We start from the raw sequence: 22,230 nt of genomic DNA, 5'->3' as shown, positions 1-22,230 counted from the left end.
GAACCTTTTGCTCTCCCTGGTGGCTGGAGTGTGAAGTGTAGTGTGTGACTGATACCTGGTCAGGTGAACTCCTTTAGTGCCATCAGACGTACCATCACTCCCCCTTGTGGAAGAGCGACAATACTGCAACGACCAGGACTCTGGGGCGCTGCACTACCCCCCCGTTAAATCCAGTACTCCCGGACTGGGAAAAGAAGAACAACAATACATATTAGCAAAAGACATACAAAATTTTGGAATGCTGTAAACAAGTAAATTTAACAGTGCTTCCTGTTGTGAATTCCGTTCTCGGGCTCCCTCCTGTGGTCGTGAATGGTACTTTGGTGAGTTCTGTCCTTGGACACCCTCTGGTGGCTTTGAGTGGAACTGCTGATCTTTGAGGTTGGCTTTCTCAGCTGCCCTCGTTTATTGCTGCTGCTGGCTTCCCTATTTAACTCTGCCCAGGTCGTTAGTCCATGCCAGCTGTCAATGTTTCAGTACTGGTTCAGATCTCTCTTGGAATTCTCAGATGACCTGACTACTCCAGCAGAAGCTAAGTCCTTGCTAGTCATTTGCTGTTCATTGGTTTTTGAATATATTTTTCAGTACATGCGATGTTTCAGTCCAGCCTGCTATTATGATATTTCCTTGCTAGCTGGAAGCTCTGGGGGTGCAGAGCTGCACCTCCACACCGTGAGTCGGTGTGGAGGTCTTTTTGCACACTCTGCGTGGTTTTTGTAGTTTTTTATACTGACCGCATAGTTCCCTTTCCTATCCTCTGTCTTTCTAGAGAAGATTCGGCCTCCTTTGCTAAAATCTGCTTCATTCCTGTGTTTGTCACTTCCCTCTTAACTCACAGTTAATATTTGTGGGGGGCTACCTTTACTTTGGGAAATTTCTCTGAGGCAAGGTAGGCTGCTATTTCTATCTTTAGGGGTAGTTAGCTCTTAGGCTGTGAAGAGGCGTCTAGGGAGAGTTGGGTACGCTCCACGGCTATTTCTAGTGTGTGTGATAGGATTAGGGATTGCGGTCAGTAGAGTTACCACTTCCTCAGAGCTTGTCCCAGGTTTTCTGTTTTAACTATCAGGTCACTTCGGGTGCTCCTAACCACCAGGTCATAACAGCTTCCCTTTATGGGAGGTGAGGACACTTGAACGTTGCAAACATAAACATATTTACATTGTGCCTAAGATTTTAAATAACACTTATAATTAACTAACTATAAATAACTATCATTACCCAGCCGGGCATACTATCTACTTTCTACGAAGTGCAAACTTTTCTTAAACAATAACTTAACTTTTCCTTTAATGGTGTAAGGGCAGGTACCCACTAAAGGTATATTATCTAACGCTACAGTACAAATTAACTCTTCTTTATTTTCCCAAGTGCAAGATTCATCAACCATCTATCTATGGCTCTCTAGAGGACTCACTAACCCCTACGGGTTCACTTTCATTGAAATTTGGCTTTCAACTTTTCTTCTGTCCTCAGTCTCTATTTCTCAACATCATCAAACATTTCTTATTATTAGCTTACCAACTACATACTACTACTATGTATCAACATTATTACTATCTAACTTCTTTAAGGCACATTATGGTTTAGGCTAAATGCAACAATTAGACATTCCCTTTAAGAGGAAACCAAGTCTCTTCTGAGGTAGTGCAAATTATTTTCAAGTCAGTTTAAAGCAAGAACTTCTGCGCTGTAATCAGGAACAGTCTCTTCAAAAAGCTCTTCTTTCTGTAAAACCAGTAGGGGGCACCTTTAAGAAGGTGCAAACTATTTACAGGCAGTTTGTAATCATGCGCAGTTCATGATTCCAGTGTTCTTTGAAAAACAATGATAAACCAGTGCAAAACTTGAAAACAATAGGGATCCCGGGTCAACAAAGGGATCCCTTTAAGAAGTAACCCTAGACGGGTTTAGCAGCAAAACAGAAAAACAAACAGTTAACTATATACATGGTTCGGGGTTCCAAGGTTTATTCTTGTTTTGGCAATAGCAAAGGTCTTACCCTGCACACCATCATCCCTGGCTGGGAAAGGGTGGAGTCCGAGTTCCGCGCAGGGGTCTGCACAGCTTGGTCAGGAACAGCGGTCGCTTCAGTTGCAGGCCCGGTCTCCTGGGCTTCCGGCGTCGCTAGGAGAGCGGCACATCGCTGAACGTTCCAAGCCCACCAGCTAGCCCCCTTCTGATACCGATCATAGGTCACGGCATCTCCAGGGCGCAGATCGCGGTCAGCGTCATCCTGTCCGTAGCAGGGTTCCACCTCGTCTCCGTCGACTCTCAAGGGCAATCCAATCTCCTGCACCAATCCTTTTCCTTCCCGGGGATTGAAGGCCACAACGACTCCCCATTTCGGTGAGGGGTCTTCCACGTCGCCCTTCAGATCAATCGTGACCGAGGGTCGGGTCTCTTCCCTACACGCAGCCACCAGGCGCCGCCGGTGTTCCATCCAGGGCAGGATCTTCAGATCCCGTTCCTGCGGCTCACGACCTGGCGGTGGGGTCCTTGGGTCCTCCGCGGTCGGAGCGAGTGAAGAGGGGAACGCGGGGGACAGGCGGATCTCCGCAGGGTGGCCAAGCCGGGAACCCACATGAGGGAGGGCTTCTCGACAGCACGCCAGCCGTCTGGCTTCGGCCACGGCCACCCAGTCATCTGGCGACTGGCTGCTGGGCCTCCCCGTGGGCAGCTCTGCGGCGGTCAATTCCCTCAGCCATGGTGGATCCGGGCTCGCTTCCAGTGATGGGGCCCTGCGCCGGGCTGGGATGTCCCCACGTGGCTGCCTGGAAGTCGCCATGTTTGTCCCCTCCTCTGGATCTTCTTCCTGCGCTCTCTTTCGGGGGCGGCCCCGTCTCCATGGTCTCCACCCTCCATAGAGGATTAGGAGGCGGATCTCAGCTGCTGACGGACACGTCCTCAGGATACAGAAATATTTAGACTGGGAGGCCATTGTTCTTCGCGCTTCTCCGTTTGTTCACGCCCACAACTCCACGCCCTTCTTCTTCTCCTGCGCCCCTCGTGGCGCTGTAATGGGGGCGGTTTTGGAGGGAATTTTTGGCGGCAAATAGCAATACACAGTCTTTGCAATAAATCACGATTCAAGCACAATTCAGTCACAGCTCCAAGGCACACATGACCTGATTCTCAGGCTTAAGTAGATCCTGTTCATGACGCCAAGTTTTGGAGCGGCCCCCAGATGCAGGGCAGCGGGGTACTCGGAACCGGGTCTCTCGGTCTCGGTCCTAGGGGTGTCACGGTGGCCCGACCCGGTCCGTGGCCCTGCTAAGGGGCGCCCAAATAAAGGTGTAGGTGAGAGTTTGTCAAGTGTTCGTGACGCCACCTGTGGTATTCGGTCAGGGTGACCGACGCTGCTAGGGGTCCGCTGGGGTGATGGAATGGCAGCTAGATGTTGTAACTTCCCACAGGTGAAGTATATCCCCAGGGCTTCCCTTGATGAGTAGATGGTAATGGTGTAGGTCGCAGTAAATGATGAGGACACAGGGTTGCAGTCTCTTTACCTTTTTACTGAAGGCTTCGGCATCCACAATCCAGAGCACTGCTAACAGGGCTGGCTGAGACCGGCCGGTCCGAAGGCACATCCAGAGTTCCCTTTGCAGGTGGAAATCAGTAGCCTTCCTACTAGCGCCTGTGTGTTGTAGTACTTCCCTGCTGAGCACCACGGGATAGTCCTCACAACTGTCGTGTATGTTTCTGTTCTTTCTCTCCGTCCCCCAGATGGTTTGGATAGGACGCACCCGTATGACGGGGTAGGCCTGGAGTTATTTTATAGGGACCCTAGAGACGCCCCTCTCCCACAATTGCCTCCGTTGTCTTCATTAGGTGTAAAGGTGAGACAGCCAACCTAGAGTTAACTGCCCTGCCGTAGTTCAAAGTAATGCATAGAGTCTATTACTTCCTCGGCGTACCGGCCGCCGGCTACGCACCTCAGGAGGATATTGCCGATCTTGGGGCACGACTCCTCCTGGTTCTATCTCCTTTGTGCTGTGATCTCGTCTCTCACTTCTCCACAATATACTTCGCTTCGTGTCCTTTCTTAGGATGCCGCTGCAATGAGGTGCAGGCGCAGCTCCGTAACGAGCTGTCTTGTGCTAGGCCACTGCCAGGATCCCACCCCTGACAGGGACCTCCCTGGATCTTCCCAAGCAACGCTCTCTCTCACTAGATGTTACCTGGGCAAAACCCAGTCAGCTTCTCCCTAACTTCCTATCCGACTCCCAGTTTTACCAGAGTGTGAGGAGTGGCCTAATACATAGAACCTTTTGCTCCCCCTGGTGGCCGGAGTGTGAAGTGTAGTGTATGACTGTGATACCTGGTCAGGTGAACTCCTTTAGTGCCATCAGACGTACCATCACTCCCCCTTGTGGAAGAGCGACAATACTGCAACGACCAGGACTCTGGGGCGCTGCACTACCCCCCCGTTAAATCCAGTACTCCCGGACTGGGAAAAGAAGAACAACAATACATATTAGCAAAAGACATACAAAATTTTGGAATGCTGTAAACAAGTAAATTTAACAGTGCTTCCCTTTATGGGAGGTGAGGACACTTGAAAGTTGCAAACAAACATATTTACATTGTGCCTAAGATTTTAAATAACACTTATAATTAACTAACTATAAATAACTATCATTACCCAGCCGGGCATACTATCTACTTTCTACTAAGTGCAAACTTTTCTTAAACAATAACTTAACTTTTCCTTTAAGGGCGTAAGGGCAGGTACCCACTAAAGGTATATTATCTAACGCTACAGTACAAATTAACTCTTCTTTATTTTCCCAAGTGCAAGATTTATCAACCATCTATCTATGGCTCTCTAGAGGACTCACTAACCCCTACGGGTTCACTTTCATTGAAATTCGGCTTTCAACTTTTCTGTCCTCAGTCTCTATTTCTCAACATCATCAAACATTTCTTATTATTAGCTTACCAACTACATACTACTACTATGTATCAATATTATTACTATCTAACTTCTTTAAGGCACATTATGGTTTAAGCTAAGTGCAACAATTAGACATTCCCTTTAAGAGGAAACCAAGTCTCTTCTGAGGTAGTGCAAATTATTTGCAAGTCAGTTTAAAGCAAGAACTTCTGCGCTGTAATCAGGAACAGTCTCTTCAAAAAGCTCTTCTTTCTGTAAAACCAGTAGGGGGCACCTTTAAGAAGGTGCAAACTATTTACAGGCAGTTTGTAATCATGCGCAGTTCATGATTCCAGTGTTCTTTGAAAAACAATGATAAACCAGTGCAAAACTTGAAAACAATAGGGATCCCGGGTCAACAAAGGGATCCCTTTAAGAAGTAACCCTAGACGGGTTTAGCAGCAAAACAGAAAAACAAACAGTTAACTATATACATGGTTCGGGGTTCCAAGGTTTATTCTTGTTTTGGCAATAGCAAAGGTCTTACCCTGCACACCATCATCCCTGGCCGGGAAAGGGTGGAGTCCGAGTTCCGCGCAGGGGTCTGCACAGCTTGGTCAGGAACAGCGGTCGCTTCAGTTGCAGGCCCGGTCTCCTGGGCTTCCGGCGTTGCTAGGAGAGCGGCACATCGCTGAACGTTCCGAGCCCACCAGCTAGCCCCCTTCTGATACCGATCATAGGTCACGGCATCTCCAGGGCGCAGATCGCGGTCAGCGTCATCCTGTCCGTAGCAGGGTTCCACCTCGTCTCCGTCGACTCTCAAGGGCAATCCAATCTCCTGCACCAATCCTTTTCCTTCCCGGGGATTGAAGGCCACAACGACTCCCCATTTCGGTGAGGGGTCGTCCACGTCGCCCTTCAGATCAATCGTGACCGCGGGTCGGGTCTCTTCCCTAAACGCAGCCACCAGGCGCCGCCGGTGTTCCATCCAGGGCAGGATCTTCAGATCCTGTTCCCGCGGCTCACGACCCGGCGGTGGGGTCCTTGGGTCCTCCGCGGTCGGAGTGGGTGAAGAGGGGAACGCGGGGGACAGGCGGATCTCCGCAGGGTGGCCAAGCTGGGAACCCACATGAGGGTGGGCTTCTCGACAGCACGCCAGCCATCTGGCTTCGGCCACGGCCACCCAGTCATCTGGCGACTGGCTGCTGGGCCTCCCCATGGGCAGCTCTGCGGCGGTCAATCCCCTCAGCCACGGTGGATCCGGGCTCGCTTCCGGTGATGGGGCCCTGCGCCGGGCCGGGATGTCCCCACGTGGCTGCCTGGAAGTCGCCATGTTTGTCCCCTCCTCTGGATCTTCTTCCCGTGCTCTCTTTCGGGGGCGGCCCCGTCTCCATGGTCTCCACCCTCCATAGAGGATTAGGAGGCGGATCTCAGCTGCTGACGGACACGTCCTCAGGATACAGAAATATTTAGACTGGGAGGCCATTGTTCTTCGCGCTTCTCCGTTTGTTCACGCCCACAACTCCACGCCCTTCTTCTTCTCCTGCGCCCCTCGTGGCGCTGTAATGGTGGCGATTTTGGAGGGAATTTTTGGCGGCAAATAGCAATACACAGTCTTTGCAATAAATCACGATTCAAGCACAATTCAGTCACAGTTCCAAGGCACACATGACCTGATTCTCAGGCTTAAGTAGATCCTGTTCATGACGCCAAGTTTTGGAGCGGCCCCCAGACGCAGGGCAGCGGGGTACTCGGAACCGGGTCCCTCGGTCTCGGTCCTAGGGGTGTCACGGTGGCCCGACCCGGTCCCCTGCTAAGGGGCGCCCAAATAAAGGTGTAGGCGAGAGTTTGTCAAGTGTTCGTGACGCCACCTGTGGTATTCGGTCAGGGTGACCGACGCTGCTAGGGGTCCGCTGGGGTGATGGAATGGCAGCTAGATGTTGTAACTTCCCACAGGTGAAGTATGTCCCCAGGGCTTCCCTTGATGAGTAGATGGTAATGGTGTAGGTCGCAGTAAATGACGAGGACACAGGGTTGCAGTCTCTTTACCTTTTTACTGAAGGCTTCGGCATCCACAATCCAGAGCACTGCTAACAGGGCTGGCTGAGACCGGCCGGTCCGAAGGCACATCCAGAGTTCCCTTTGCAGGTGGAAATCAGTAGCCTTCCTACTAGTGTTGTAGTACTTCCCTGCTGAGCACCACGGGATAGTCCTCAACTGTCGTGTATGTTTCTGTTCTTTCTCTCCGTCCCCCAGATGGTTTGGATAGGACGCACCCGTATGACGGGGTAGGCCTGGAGTTATTTTATAGGGACCCTAGAGACGCCCCTCTCCCACAATTGCCTCCGTTGTCTTCATTAGGTGTAAAGGTGAGACAGCCAACCTAGAGTTAACTGCCCTGCCGTAGTTCAAAGTAATGCGTAGAGTCTATTACTTCCTCGGCGTTCCGGCCACCGGCTACGCACCTCAGGAGGATGTTGCCGATCTTGGGGCACGACTCCTCCTGGTTCTATCTCCTTTGTGCTGTGATCTCGTCTCTCACTTCTCCACAATATACTTTGCTTCGTGTCCTTTCTTAGGATGCCACCGCAATGAGGTGCAGGCACGGCTCCGTAACGATCTGTCTTGTGCTAGGCCACTGCCAGGATCCCACCCCTGACAGGGACCTCCCTGGATCTTCCCAAGCAACGCTCTCTCTCACTAGATGTTACCTGGGCAAAATCCAGTCAGCTTCTCCCTAACTTCCTATCCGACTCCCAGTTTTACCAGAGTGTGAGTGGCGGCCTAATACATAGAACCTTTTGCTCCCCCTGGTGGCCGGAGTGTGAAGTGTAGTGTGTGACTGTGATACCTGGTCAGGTGAACTCCTTTAGTGCCATCAGAAGTACCATCACTCCCCCTTGTGGAAGAGCGACAATACTGCAACGACCAGGACTCTGGGGCGCTGCACATAATTTCCCCAAACAGTGTCCAAAGTCAAATTATTGCCTTAAAGAGAATCTGTCACAAGGTTTAGGCTTCTCAATCTGAGAGCTGCATAATGTAATATACAGAAACCTTAATTCCAGCGATCTGTCATTTACTGGGATGTAGTTATGATAAAATAACTGTTTTATCTGCTGCAAACTTCCTAGTCTTCTCAATGATGAGCTCTGTCAATCTCTGTCCAATACCATTGATTGACGGCTTTCTGTCCACATTATGCATAGACAATGCTGCCAATCTGTGGTGGTGAGCAGACTCAGGAATAACCAGAACTACACATAAGAAGCTCAACACTGAGAGGACTAGACGAGCTGCAGCAGATAAAATAATTTTGAAAAAACTATAGTGAGAAGTTTGGTAATACATTGCTGGAATCAGGGTCTGTTTCCCTACTTAATGCTGTCCTTCGCTGAGGCATCAAAACCTGGTAATAGTTTATCTTTTATGATGCAATTTATTTGGAACGTTCAGATAAGGTCCTAATCTTCAAATGAAAGGTGTCACTTTATACAGCAATTACTTTGGAATGATTATACTAGGTTAAGGTGATTCAGAGTGTTTTTTTCATGCCACATTGTACTATAAACGAATCTTAAATTTAAGGTGAAATTTTCAAACTTTGAATGTTTCTGCCCTTAAAACATATAGTCATATTACACAGGACAGTTATAAAGCACAAAATACTTTATTAACATTTACCTTATATTTAGTTAATGTAGGTATTTTTTTATACATCCATTTCAATTTTTGGACTTTACATGGATTATAAGTTATGTAGCTATTTTCAAAAAACTTGAAACTTATTTATTTGGGATCCTTGACAGCACTAATAATCCCACCTTCTTTATAATTGATAAATAAGTACGGACTCAGCACTTATCCTTGAGTTCCACCACTTATAACGGGAGACCAATCTGAGTAGCAGTCAATCACTACAACTCTCTGGGTGCAATATTTGAGCCAGTTTTCATTCCAATTAAAAACCTTACTACAGTATACACATTAATTTACCTAGGGGTCTGTGTGACAGTGTCAAGTACCTTTGCAAATTCTAAAAACAGTATATTCATACATGTTTCTATTCACTGCTTCATAAAAACTACTCAGGTTAGTAGTCGTGAGGAGATGGCCACTTAATAAAGACCATAGGACGAATGGATGTAGAGCGGAGTCCACAGCGATAAGGGATACAGACTATCTCCAGAAAACGGAGCAACGGTTACATCGATATTATTGTAATTTAATAGATATTTGCTTGCTGTGTTTTATTAGTGATTTGCTTGCTCGTCAGTTCATCCTCAAGAATCAATGTTTCCTTTCAGTGACAGCAAGCAGAAGAAGGCGTGCAGGCTGGATCTTATGTATACCTAAGGTCAGGCAGGAGATTGCCAAAGATAAATGTAAAGCAATCCTTCTATCAACCTCAAGGTCTCCCGCCATTGTACTCCAAGTCCTAGGCCCATTGTGTGGATGGGGATAGTAAACCCATTGAAGCGGTTACTATAGGGGGTCTCACATGGAATCCCAGGTGATGGGCTTATGGAATATGTTTCATTCTGTGAGCTAAAGGAAAATGTTTAGTCAGGCAGTTGTTGGAGTGACATTAAAGAGAAAGGATAGAGGATGACGTCCTGGAGGACATGTATGGATGGACTATGGAGTTCGGTTCCTGGCTGGGTTGGACACGTGCTACTGTTGAGGGATTTTTCATCAGGATTTCAGGAACTTTCTTACCTGGAACTGTTATTGCTGGACACCTTGGCTTTGGTTGTGTTACCTGTCATTTCAAAAAGCCTAGACTGTGATTACTGGCTTTGCTGGCGGGAGATAAAAAATCTGTGGGCCAACCAAAAGTTCAGAGACAGTGAGCATCACCTAGTACAGTGGGCAGTGGGACTATCGGCCCCCGAGAAAGGGATCTTGTGTACTAAGGATTTGTATTTTGGCAATTTACCTGGATTTGTTGAAAAACTATGGACGTATGGAATAAAAAATCGTTGCCTAGGTGATTATTATAACCCAACAACCTCAGATCTTCACAAGAGGTGGCAGCTGGTGGAATCATCTATCTCTGGACAGCATATCAGGGAAAGTTACTGAGAAGTGACTTGGCAGAAGAGATGGAATACTCCATCTACAAGAGGCTCAAGAAGGAGGAGCTTTGCTCTGAGAAAGAACTACAATGGTTGACCATGGATAACCAGTCGACCCCAATACAATGCTTGGACGATTGGGATAGTGAACAACCGAATACCACAGGTGGCGTCAAGAACAAACTTTATTCTTAAACTCCCTTTAAAGACCTTTCTCTTTACTTGGGCACCCAGGGCCACGGACTGGGTTGCAGCCACTGTGACGTCCCCTTCAAATACCGGACCCGGTACCGAACACCCCACTGCCCTGGCGGGCGACTCAACTTGGCGTCACGAACAGGATGTACCCAGGGGCGAACTGCTGGGGGGCGAAACATCCTATAACCGGATAACAGTAGGGGCCTCCATCTTTAAGGTACCGGGATATACCACATTTCAATAAGAACACATCTCCGGTTATTTGAGAACCTCTACCGGTTGCATGAGGTGTCAGTCAGTGGCTGGCCCAGATTCTTGAGCATTGGCCTGACCGGAAAAGCAAGAGAAGCTTTTAATAACTTATCTTCCGGGGATCAGAGATGTTACTCTACCATTCGGAGCACATTACTAGAGAGGTATGCCATCACTCCTGAAACCTACCGGAGGAAGTTTCGGGAGATTGGCAAGCCCCATGCACACACACACACCAGGAGTTTGTCAACACACTACATAAGGCAATCACTCGGTGAATACAAGGTCTAGGGGCTCGGGAAGCAGAACATGTCTTGGATATATTTATGCTGGAACTATTTATGTCCAAGCTCCCGGGTGACTTAAAAGAATGGGTGGTGGATAGAAAACAACTCAGCCTGGATGAGGCTGCATGATTGGCTGATGATTGGTCTGCTAATCGACCAAGGCTACATGTAATTACAGCCCCAGCCTGTCGGGAACAGGAGCTTACAGGGAGGCCTGCGAGACCCATGGACCGGCGAGAGGAGGAACAGAGGGGATTTCGGACTTCAGAATGAGGGAGAGGTTTCCCAAGCCCCCCCAGTGTGGCCTGGGTCAGGACGAGGGGGGATAAGCTGCCATAACTGTGGACGCATAGGACACTTTGCCAGGGAATGCCGGGAACGTTATAGACCACATCCCCAACCGGTGAACACTGTGCTGCAATGGGACAGCGCTGAGATCTCATCTCCCGAGATTTTGGTGCCGAGATCTTCATCTGCGCATGCGCCGTCCCGGTAGCCATTTTCCGGAGTCCACCGCATAGTAAACCATGTAAGTGCGGGGGCTCTGGGCTTTCACAAAATGTCGGCAGAGCACCCGCACCACCAAACACCCGCAGCTGCGCACATCCGAACACCCCCTCATACCAGCTTGTGGCCTGCAGCAACGGTACACTCTTGCTTCCTCCAGCAGCGACCCTGGGACCCTGCTCCACCGCGGCCGGTAAGGTATATCCGCATTATAAGACGCACCCCCAAAAATATGGTAATACTGTTTCCTTTTTTCTGATGAGATCTGAGGCAAAAGATCTTCACCTTCCGGATCCTGGTGAGAATGATATGAACATTCTTCCTCTTCTGATGATTCTTCCATTGCCCATCTCGATCTCTTTATGACGAAATACGCCCTGAATCGTCTGAAGGGGAACAAGACTGGCGACCATGCTTTAGGATTTTCATGATGCACTCTGTACATAGCTGTTTTTTATGTGCCTCCCGTAGTTTGGTATTACATGTAGCACATCATTTGGCTCTCTGGGGAAAGAAGCAGGCCCTATAGGGGCTCCTCTGTCCTAAATTTAAACAAAATAGGAGATTTCTGAATTTTAAATGAACCCAGAGTCTCTACCAGGAAGATTATTGGGGCCAATAAGGTTAAAAAACTTACAATGCCCAGGGATACTTCAGACGTTCTACGAAAGTGTAGGTTTAACATCCATGGTCTAAACCATCAGATCCCAAAGTACCCTTTTATAGGGTCCTACTGTGGGGACACAGCATTTTATCTTAATGAGGTCTATTTTCAGCATGTCAGGAAGAATAGACGGTTATCCTTTTGTTGACTTTTGAATTTATGTGTTTTTTCTTCAATTGGTCAAGAGTTTGAAATGTTGACTCTTCTTTCATGCAGGATGATGGAACAATGATGTTTTCGGATATGCTGATTACACATTGTCCAGTCCATTTAGTTTGTTGACTTTTAAAATAGAGGAAAAACTATGCAAATAGATCACCATTCTTCCCCTTTACCCGAGAATGCTGGTTTGAAGGACATTTGTTAACTATAAAAAGGAGATACCTCCAGATATACAGAGAGCTAGAGATTCAGCCAGCCATTCAAACTCTCTACAGGACAGCAGCCAAGACATCATGGCTCTATCACGAGGGACACAGATTTGTCATTCTACAGGATGCCAGCTTAGGGGACCCGGCTGAAAGAATGCAGATCTGCTCCATTGACCATCACTGACACTTAGATATGTACATTTGTGAAAGCCAGGAATGGGACCCACCGGTCACCTGGCTGAATGGAGATGTTCAGCGAAGCCAGGTTTTGACCCTCCGACCAACTGGTTTTGTACCTGAATAGACTGTCATCTTCATAAGCTTGTTGTTTCATCCTCTCTATCTGCGTGACTAAAAACAATTTTTTAGAAAAAAAAATGTTTTCGTATAGCCATATTATGGAGCTATAGCTTTTTTTATTTTTCTGCTGATGGAGCAGAGTGGTGGCTGGATTTTGCAGGAAAAAAATTTCAGAAATGTCATTACATACATGACTTTTTGATCGCGTTTTATTCCCACTTTTTGTTCAGCTGTCTTTTAATTTTTTTTTCAGTGTTCACTTTATGAATTAAATAGAGGGACAGTGTTGTACAACAGGTTATTCAGGACACAAGCTATACCAAATATACGTAACGTATATACTCGTGTATAAGCCGACCCGAGTATAAGCCAAGACACAATTTTGCCACAAAAAACTGGGAAAACTTATTGACTCGAGTATACGCCGGGTATGCATTTTCCCTTCATCCCCATCCTTGTCTGCATGGCTCCTCATTCCCATCCTTGTCTGCATGGCTCCTTATTCCTATCCTTGTCTGCATGGCTCCTTATTCCCATCCTTGTCTGCATGGCTCCTCATCCCCATCCTTGTCTGCATAGCTCCTTATTCCCATCCTTGTCTGCATGGCTTCTTATTCCCATCCTTGTCTGCATGGCTCCTTATTCCCAGCCTTTCTGCATGGCTCCTTCTTCCCATCCTTGTCTGCATGGCTCCTTATCCCCATCCTTATCCTTATCCACATCTGCAGCTGTTGACAGGGCTGGTTCATATTAATAGTACTGCATTTTGCATTAAAGCCTACTATCTCATGACATTACAGTACATCATGAAGCGACAAGGGGAAAATAAAAGGTAATAAAAGTGAAAAAAAAAATGTGCTCATGGAAGCAGAGACACTCACAGTTCAAGCATTGAAGTGGTCTTTGGTATGATACATTTGGTTCTCTCGCAAATAGAAATTTCACGCTCACTCATATGAGAAGGGGCATCCACTTCTGATACAGGTTCTTGGAGTTGTGATGAATAATCTTGGTCAATTAATTCAGTTACTATGTCCTCCACATTAAGGTCCTTAAAAGAAAAAATAAACACATGCAAATTGTTTATTTGAAAACATATTGAAGTTCATGTACAAGAGCAGTTCATGAGTTATGACTTCATGACTGGGCTTACATTCCATTACAAAGGGATTATTTATTTTACTCACTTGTATAGCGCCATTAATTCCACAGCACTTTATAGAGATTATCAGTACTGTCCTCATTAAGGCACACAATCTACATTCCCTATCAGTATGTCTTTGGAGTGTGGGAGGAAACTGGAGAACCCGGAGCAAACACATGCAAACAGGTAGAACATACAAACTCCTTGCAGATGTTGTCCTTTGGATTTGAACCCAGAACCCCAGCACTGTAAGGCTGCCGTCACACTAGCAGTATTTGGTCAGTATTTTACATCAGTATTTGTAAGCCAAAACCAGGAGTGGAACAATTAGCGGAAAAGTATAATAGAAACATATGCACCACTTCTGCATTTATCACCCACTCCTGATTTTGGCTTACAAATACTGATGTAAAATACTGAACAAATACTGCTAGTGTGACGGCAGCCTAAAGGTACCTTCACATTAAGCGACGCTGCAGCGATAGCGACAACGATGCCAATCACTGCAGCGTCGCTGTTTGATCCCTGGAGAGCTGTCACACAGACCGCTCTCCAGCGACCAACGATGCCGAGGCCCCCGGGTAACCATCGGGTTGCTAAGCGCAGGGCCGCGCTTAGTAACCCGATGTTTACCCTGGTTACCAGCGTAAAATGTTAAAAAAACAAACACTACATACTCACATTCGCGTCCCCCGGCGTCCGCTTCCTGCACTGACTGAGCGCCGGCCCTAACAGCAGAGCGGTGACGTCACCGCTGTGCTGTACTTTCACTTTACGGCGCTCAGTCAGTGTGGGAAGCGGACGCCGGGGGACGCGAAGGTGAGTATGTACTGTTTGTTTTTTTTACATTTTACACTGGTAACCAGGGTAAACATCGGGATACTAAGCGCGGCCCTGCGCTTAGTAACCCGATGTTTACCCTGGTTACCAGTGTAAAACATCGCTGGTATCGTTGCTTTTGGTGTCAAACACGACGATACACGCCGGTCTGACGACCAAATAAAGTTCTGAACTTTGTTCAACGACCAGCGACATCACAGCAGGATCCTGATCGCTGCTGCCTGTCAAACTAAACGATATCGCTAGCCAGGACGCTGCAACGTCACGGATCGCTAGCGATATCGTTTAGTGTGAAGGTACCTTAAGGCTGCAGTGATAATAAATTACTTTCAGTTTCTGGCTGTGCAGAGGAGTTTGATGGGGAGAACAAAAATGTACTGAATAACCACTTGTATTTTTCTACATATGTTGTGCACTTGTAACAAAAAGTAGATTGTTTTAAAAGCGGAGTGAAGTATACATTTGTAACCTCTTCCCCACATATGACATACATTATATGTTGGGTCACCTTCTTTGATGCTGTTTGCTCAGGAACAGAGTCTGCATCTTTCCAAGCAGTTGATCACTTTGTTAGGGCTCATTCAGATATTAGTTTATCTTGCACTAGCTCTATCCATGTTTTTTACGAATAGCACTCATACCCATTATAGTCTATGGAGCTGCTCACACATCTGTGTAATTTTGCGGAACAAGTGGTCCACACAAGATTACAGTGACATGTCCAATTCTGATCAGTGTCTCGAATCAATCTTGCCAATGCAAGTCTATGGGTCCATAAAAAAAAAAAATCCGACCAGACAGTTTGATATGAAAAGCTTGAGAAACCTTAATGTTTTTTTTTACTTGGAAAAAATAATTGAAACGCTGGACAAGTCTGAAGGTAAAGAGTGACACACTGACCAAACTCTGATGACAGAACGATGATAACCACTGATTAATCTTGAACCATCTTTCGCGTACAAAACCCCCCACTGATATCTGAATGAGCACTTATTCAGCCATCATCTGCCTCTTAACAGTCGTAGGTGGATCAGAGATGAATCCACGCATATTAACTTGTTAAATGTTGTCATCAATCTGTGGAAGCTGCATTTACAGGGTGAGGCTTGGGAGCATGCTTTTCTAATGTCTACATCCCATCACTCCCTCTAATGAGATATAAAAATTCAAGTCACTCCACTTGTCATCCATGAAAAATTTCTTTAACCCCTTCACCCCCGGAGCTTTTTCCGTTTTTCCGTTTTCGTTTTTCGCTCCCCTCCTTCCCAGAGCCATAACTTTTTTATTTTTCTGTCAATTTGGCCATGTGAGGGCTCATTTTTTGCGGGACGAGTTGTACTTTTGAACGACATCATTGGTTTTACCATGTCGTGTACTAGAAAACGGGAAAAAAATTCCAAGTGCAGTGAAATTGCAAAAAAAGTGCAATCCCACACTTGTTTTTTGCTTGCCTATTTTGCTAGGTTCACTAAATGCTAAAACTGACCTGCCATTATGATTCTCCAGGTCAGTACGAGTTCATAGACACCAAACATGACTAGGTTCTTTTTTACCTAAGTGGTGAAAAAAAATTCCAAACTTTGCAAAAAAATAAATAAATAAAATTGCGCCATTTTCCGATACCCGTAGCGTCTCCATTTTTCGTGATCTGGGGTCGGGTGAGGGCTTATTTTTTGCGTGCCGAGCTGGCATTTTTAATGATAGCATTTCGGTGCAGATACGTTCTTTTGATCGCCCGTTATTGCATTTTAATGCAATGTCGTGGCGACCAAAAAAACGTAAATCTGGCGTTTCGATTTTTTTTTTCATTACGCCGTTTAGCGATCAGGTTAATGCTTTTTTTTTATTGATAGATCGGGCGATTCTGAACACGGCGATACCAAATATGTGTAGGTTGGGCTTTTTTTTTATTGATTTATTTTGATTGGGGCGAAAGGGGGGTGATTTAAACTTTTATATTTTTTTTATTTTTTTCACATTTTTTTTTACTTTTTTTTTTAACTTTTACCATGCTTCTATAGCCTCCATGGGAGGCTAGAAGCAGGCACAGCCCGATCGGCTCTGCTACATAACAGCGATCATCAGATCGCTGTTATGTAGCTAAAATGCAGGTGTGCTGTGAGTGCCGACCACAGGGGGGCGCTCACAGCCACCGGCAATCAGTAACCATAGAGGTCTCCAGGACCTCTATGGTTACAATGCACAAGCATCGCCGACCCCCGATCATGTGACAGGGGTCGGCGATGCGCTCATATCCGGCCGCACGGCCGGATGCGGTAGTTAAATGCCGCTGTCTGAGTTTGACAGCGGCATTTAACTAGTTAATAGCGGCGGGTGATCGCGATTTCACCCGCCGCTATTGCGCGCACATGTCAGCTGTAAAAAACAGCTGACATGTCGCGACTTTGATGTGCGCTCACCGCCGGAGCGCACATCAAAGCGGGGGTCCCGACATGTGACGTACTATTACGTCACATGTCGGGAAGGGGTTAATAAAAATGCACAAAAAAGTCCATAGAATATGCCGTATATTCGGACTATAAGACGCACCCTACCATAAGGTGCACTCCAGACAGCAGAAAATAGGAAAAACATTTTTTTCTATTAAAACTTCCCTAGTCGTGTAAAGTGGAGGGGCCATTATCACAAATTTTAATGTACTAAGGTAGAATAGGGAGGTAATAAATCTATTGTTAGTGTCTCTCTGTAGTGTGTATAACACACATAGCTCTGCTACATGTACATAGGCATCCAAGGCTCAGTGACATGCACATATAGACACACAGACACAGCTCTGTTGCAGGCACATTTACTTACACACACTGCACATTACCACATCTTGATCAGTCACAGCACCTGGAAGGCCCTAGAATTACTCCTGTGGAAGGTTCTTCATCTGCCCAGCTCATGCAGCCGCCTTTCTGGTCCTTAAGCTTCCTCTCCTACTCCACACCAATCACATAGATCAATGTCAGACAGAAGGAGAGACAGCAGCTCTCTCTGTGATCCAGAAGGACGTGGTATCAGCGTTCACCTCCATCACAAGAAGCTGCCTAAAGACTATAAGACGCACACACTTTTTAACAAGAGTTTTTCTTGTTAAAAAAATGAGTCATTAGTCCAAAAAATATGGTAATTAATTAAAACAACTGGTAAATGTCGTAATAAGGAAAAAACATGAAAGGTTTTTTTTCTGCTACAACAATACTGCAAAAAAATGCAATAAGAAAAGATCAAGACATCATACCTACCCACTCAAAATGGAATCAATAAAAACGGCAGCTCACATCACAAAACACAAGCCTACACATAGCCCCATCGACTGGAAAAGGAAAATGCTAGTGGTCTTGAAAAATGGTGACACAGACATTTCTTTTTACAAATTTTTTTCACTGTAATAATAATAATAAAAAAAAAAACTATGCAAGTTTGGTAGCGCCATAATCGTACTGAACTGAAAATTCATATTGCCAGGATTTTGCACAACCCCCCCCTCACCACCCTCCAAATACAAGGAGCCAGATAAAATAGTTGCCACATTTCCAGAATTGTAGGAAAACAACTTTGTTTCAAGCATGTTACGCTTGTTCAGACTCACCTGTGGCAAGTAACAGGTGTGGGCAATATGGAAATCACACCGGAAACCATACAAAAAGGGGAGAGGTTGACTCAAGTTTTGAATTGTGTGCCACACTAAGCATGGAGAACAGAAGAGAAGACGAAAACCGTCTGCTGACTTGAGAAACAAAATTGTTAAAAAATAATCTCAAGGTTTCAAGTCCGTTTCCAGAGATCTTGATGTTCCTTTGTCTATGGTGCGCAAAATAATCAAAAAGTTTACAACCCATGGCACAGTAGCTAATCTCCCTGGACGTGAACAGCAGAGAAAAATTGATGAAAGGTTGCAACGTAGGATAGTCCAGATGGTGAATAAGCAGCCCCAATCAAGTTCTAAAGAAATTCAAGCTATCCTGCAGGTTCAGCGTGCACCAGCGTCAGCGCAAACTGAGGCCATGTGCACACGTTCAGTATTTTTTGCGTTTTTTTCGCGAAAAAAACGCTTACATATGCCTCCTATTATTTACAGTGTATTCCGCATTTCTTGTGCAAATGTTGCATTTTTTTCCGCGAAAAAATCGCATTGCGGAAAAAAAAGCAACATGTTCATTAAATTTGCGGAATTGTGGGGATTCCGCACAACTAGGAATGCATTGATCTGCTTACTTTCCGCATGTGGCTGTGCCCACCATGCGGGAAGTAAGCAGATCATGTGCGGTTGGTACCCAGGGTAGAGAGGAGACTCTCCTCCACGGACTGGGCACCATGTAATTGGTAAAAAAAAAAGAATTTAAATAAAAAATAGTCATATACTCACCCTCTGATGGCCCCCGGAGTCTTCCCGCCTCTCTGGTGCACGCTGCCGCTTCCTTTCCAATAGATGGTGTGTGTGAAGGACCTGCGATGACGTTGCGGTCTTGTGATTGGTCGCGTGACCGCTCACGTGACCGCGACGTCATGGAAGGTCCTGCACACACCATCTATAGGAACGGACGCCGCTGAGGAGATCGGCTGTCTGCAGAGGGTGAGTATAACCATTTTTTTTTTTTATTATTATTTTTAACAAGATATCTTTTTACTATTGATGCTGCATAAGCAGCATCTATAGTAAAAAGTTGGTCACACTTGTCAAACACTATGTTTGACAAGTGTGTCCAACCTGTCAGTCAGTTTTCCAAGCGATGCTACAGATCGCTTGAAAAGCTTTAGCATTCTGCAAGCTAATTACACTTGCAAAATGCTAAAAACACGAAAAAAACGGGAAAAAAACGCAAAAAAAAAATATGCGGATTTCTTGCAGAAAATTTCCAGTTTTCTTCAGGAAATTTCTGCAAGAAATCCTGACGTGTGCACATGGCCTATCAGTCAACATTTTAATGGAATTAAATGCTATGGCAGGAGACCCACTAACATCCTTCTGGGAAAGGGTCTTGTGGACAGATAAGACCAAGATAGAGCTTTTTGGAAAAGCACATCATTCTACTGTTTACTGAAAATGGAATGAGGCCTACAAAAGAACACAGTACCTACTACAGTCAAATATGGTAGAGATTCAAGTGTTCACCGGTGAAACTGAGGACTAACAACACTATACATGTTCGAAAAGCGTCCAGTTACTCAAGACATCCCTTCCTCCGGTATGCACCGGTTTGTCAAGCAGCTTATTTTTTAATCTGTCCAAATAAAGACTTTTGATTTTATTTCCTGAGCTGGATACCTCCATTTTCATGCAAAGGCATCATGCAATCTGATTATTACCAAAGGATTTGGGGTCACAATGTAGTGGCCAGTGTCAAAAAGCTGGCTTTGTATCCTAGGTCATGGGTCTTCCAGCAGGACAATGACCCCAAACATACTTCACAAAGCACCCAGAAATGGGTGGAAACAAAGTGCTGAAGAGTTCTGAAGTGGCCAGCATTGAGTCCAGATCTAAATGCCATTGAACACCTGTGGAGAGATCTTAAAATTGGGAGAAGGCACCCTTAAAATATGAGACCTGAAGCAGTTTACAAAAGAAGAGTGGTCCAAATTTCCAGTTAAGAGGTGTAAGAAGCTTGTTGGTTGTTATAGGATAGCGACTGATAGCAGTTATTTATGCCAAATATTAAGTTGCTTCATCTCTAACAGTAATTTTGACCAGAGATGCCCAAACTTTTACATGTCACTGTATACAGCAGGGTGTATATACATGTATGTACACTGCTGGATATCTTGTGTAATGTATATATGCACTTCTGTATTCTCTTTATAACATGAATACATTCAGATATCTACCCATCCATCCATTCAGTGAGGGGGAGTAGGGAATAATCTGGACTGATGTAATGATGCATTGTGCATTACTTCTATTCTCTGTATCTCAGTGTCCTGTACAGGAGATGGTGCTGTTGCTGTATGAGACTCTTGGGGAGGAGTGGGAAGGGTATGGGTGGAGTTACAGGTTTCTGCTCACTGCTGGCTTGCAGCCCAGCACAAGGAATGATGGGAAATGTAGTAGGAAGGTAGCAGAGTATTCTAAAGAGGAAATCATCACTGTGACAACAGAGCAGCGCTAAAGCAAAGGAAGCGAAGCAGAGAGACATAAAACACTAAACAGAAAAGGTATATGGGGCCTTTAGGGGCATTATCCTTAAGCATTTATGTCAAAACCAGTAACGGACTCAAGGTAGTGGACAACCTCTTATCACATCAGTGCCCCAGAGAAAGTCAAACAATCTATACTCACCTCTCACAGCAGCGCCATTCCAGTAATGTAGATGCTGCTATTCCTGAAGGGTCATGGATTGTAATTTTTTCCTCCCTTTCTTCCAAAAGCCATAGCGTTTTTATTTTTCTGTCCACATAACTGTATAAGGGCTTGTTTTTTGCAGAACAAATTATACTTTTGAATGACACCATTCATTTAAAAAAAAAATTCCACATGTTGGTATTGCAGTATAATATTGACCCGATGAATCCTACTGCTAGATCATTTTTATTGAATAATAAATTACAGAAAAACAAAGCCTCAAAAAACAGGAGAAATGTAGTATTTTTTTCATCATTTCATCACACTTGAAATGTTTTCCCGTTCAGTACATCCTATGGTAAATTAAATGGCATCAATCAAAACTGCAAGTCGTCCCACAAAAAAACAAGCCCTTATATGGTTATGTCAAAAGAGAAATTAAAAAAACAAACAAAAAAACATACGGCTCTTGGAAGAGGAAGAAGAAAAAAAGAACAAGCAGGAAAAAAAATAATGAAAAATGGCCATTGATTAAGGAGTTAAAATGTACTTAAAGCACCTTTTTTTTTAAACTTATTTCCGCATTGAAGTAGTTTCACTAATCCATTTTCCCTCACCAGCTGCGGTCTTAAGCTGTTCCCAGAGCCGCTCCCGTCCTGAAATGCCACCTTGTGGCTGGAGCTTCAAAATGACCAGAAGTCAGAGATAACAGTCACAAGCTCTTCATGTAGGTCTATGAGAGCCTTAGGCCACGTTCACACTTTGCGGCGCCCCTCTGCGGGTTCTCCCGCAGCGGAATTGATAAATCTGCAGGGCAAAACCGCTGCGGTTATCCCTGCAGATTTATCGCGGTTTGTTCCGCGGTTTCCGCCTATACTATTGATGCTGCATATGCAGCAATATGCAGCATCAATAGTAATGTTAAAAATAATAAAAATTGGTTATACTCACCCTCCGATGTCCGGATCTCCTCGGCGCTGCACTCGGCGCTCCGATTCCAAAGATGCTGTGCCGAGAAGGACCTTCGTGACGTCACGGTCATGTGACCCGGGCGTCATCACGGTCATGTGACCGCAACGTCACCGCAGGTCGTGTTCGCACAGCAACTCTGACCGGCCGGCCGCGTGCAGCGCTGAGAGGTGCGTATAACATGATTTTTTTATTTTTATTCTTTTTTTTTACACTATTTATGCTTCCCAGGGCCTGGAGGAGAGTCTCCTCTCCTCCACCCCGGGTACCACCCGCACATTAACCGCTTACTTCCCGCAACGTGGGCACAGCCCCATGCGGGAAGTAAGCGGTTCAATGCATTCCTATGGGTGCAGAATCGCCGCGATTCTGCACAAAGAAGTGACATGCTGCGGGTTTTAAACCGCTGCGTTTCTGCACGGTTTTTCCCGCAGCATGTGCACAGCAGTTTGCGGTTTCCA

At 45.7% G+C, this 22,230-nt stretch overlaps 1 protein-coding gene across 4 annotated transcripts in view; it reads right to left on the bottom strand.

The window, feature by feature from the left end:
- BRD8 (bromodomain containing 8) overlaps positions 1-22,230 on the bottom strand; it is a 134,802-nt gene that overhangs the window by 20,412 nt on the left and 92,160 nt on the right. For all 4 annotated transcript variants that reach the window (XM_077265671.1, XM_077265672.1, XM_077265673.1 and 1 more), the window contains one exon: positions 13,412-13,581. In XM_077265671.1, coding sequence (XP_077121786.1) covers positions 13,412-13,581 — 170 coding nt within the window. The remainder of the gene's footprint in view (positions 1-13,411; positions 13,582-22,230) is intronic.

Source organism: Ranitomeya variabilis, chromosome 5 (genome assembly GCF_051348905.1).
Source record: "Ranitomeya variabilis isolate aRanVar5 chromosome 5, aRanVar5.hap1, whole genome shotgun sequence".
Taxonomy (NCBI): Eukaryota; Metazoa; Chordata; class Amphibia; order Anura; family Dendrobatidae; genus Ranitomeya; species Ranitomeya variabilis.
Note: the sequence above shows the minus strand (reverse complement) of the source record. Positions and strands in the feature narration are given on the sequence as shown.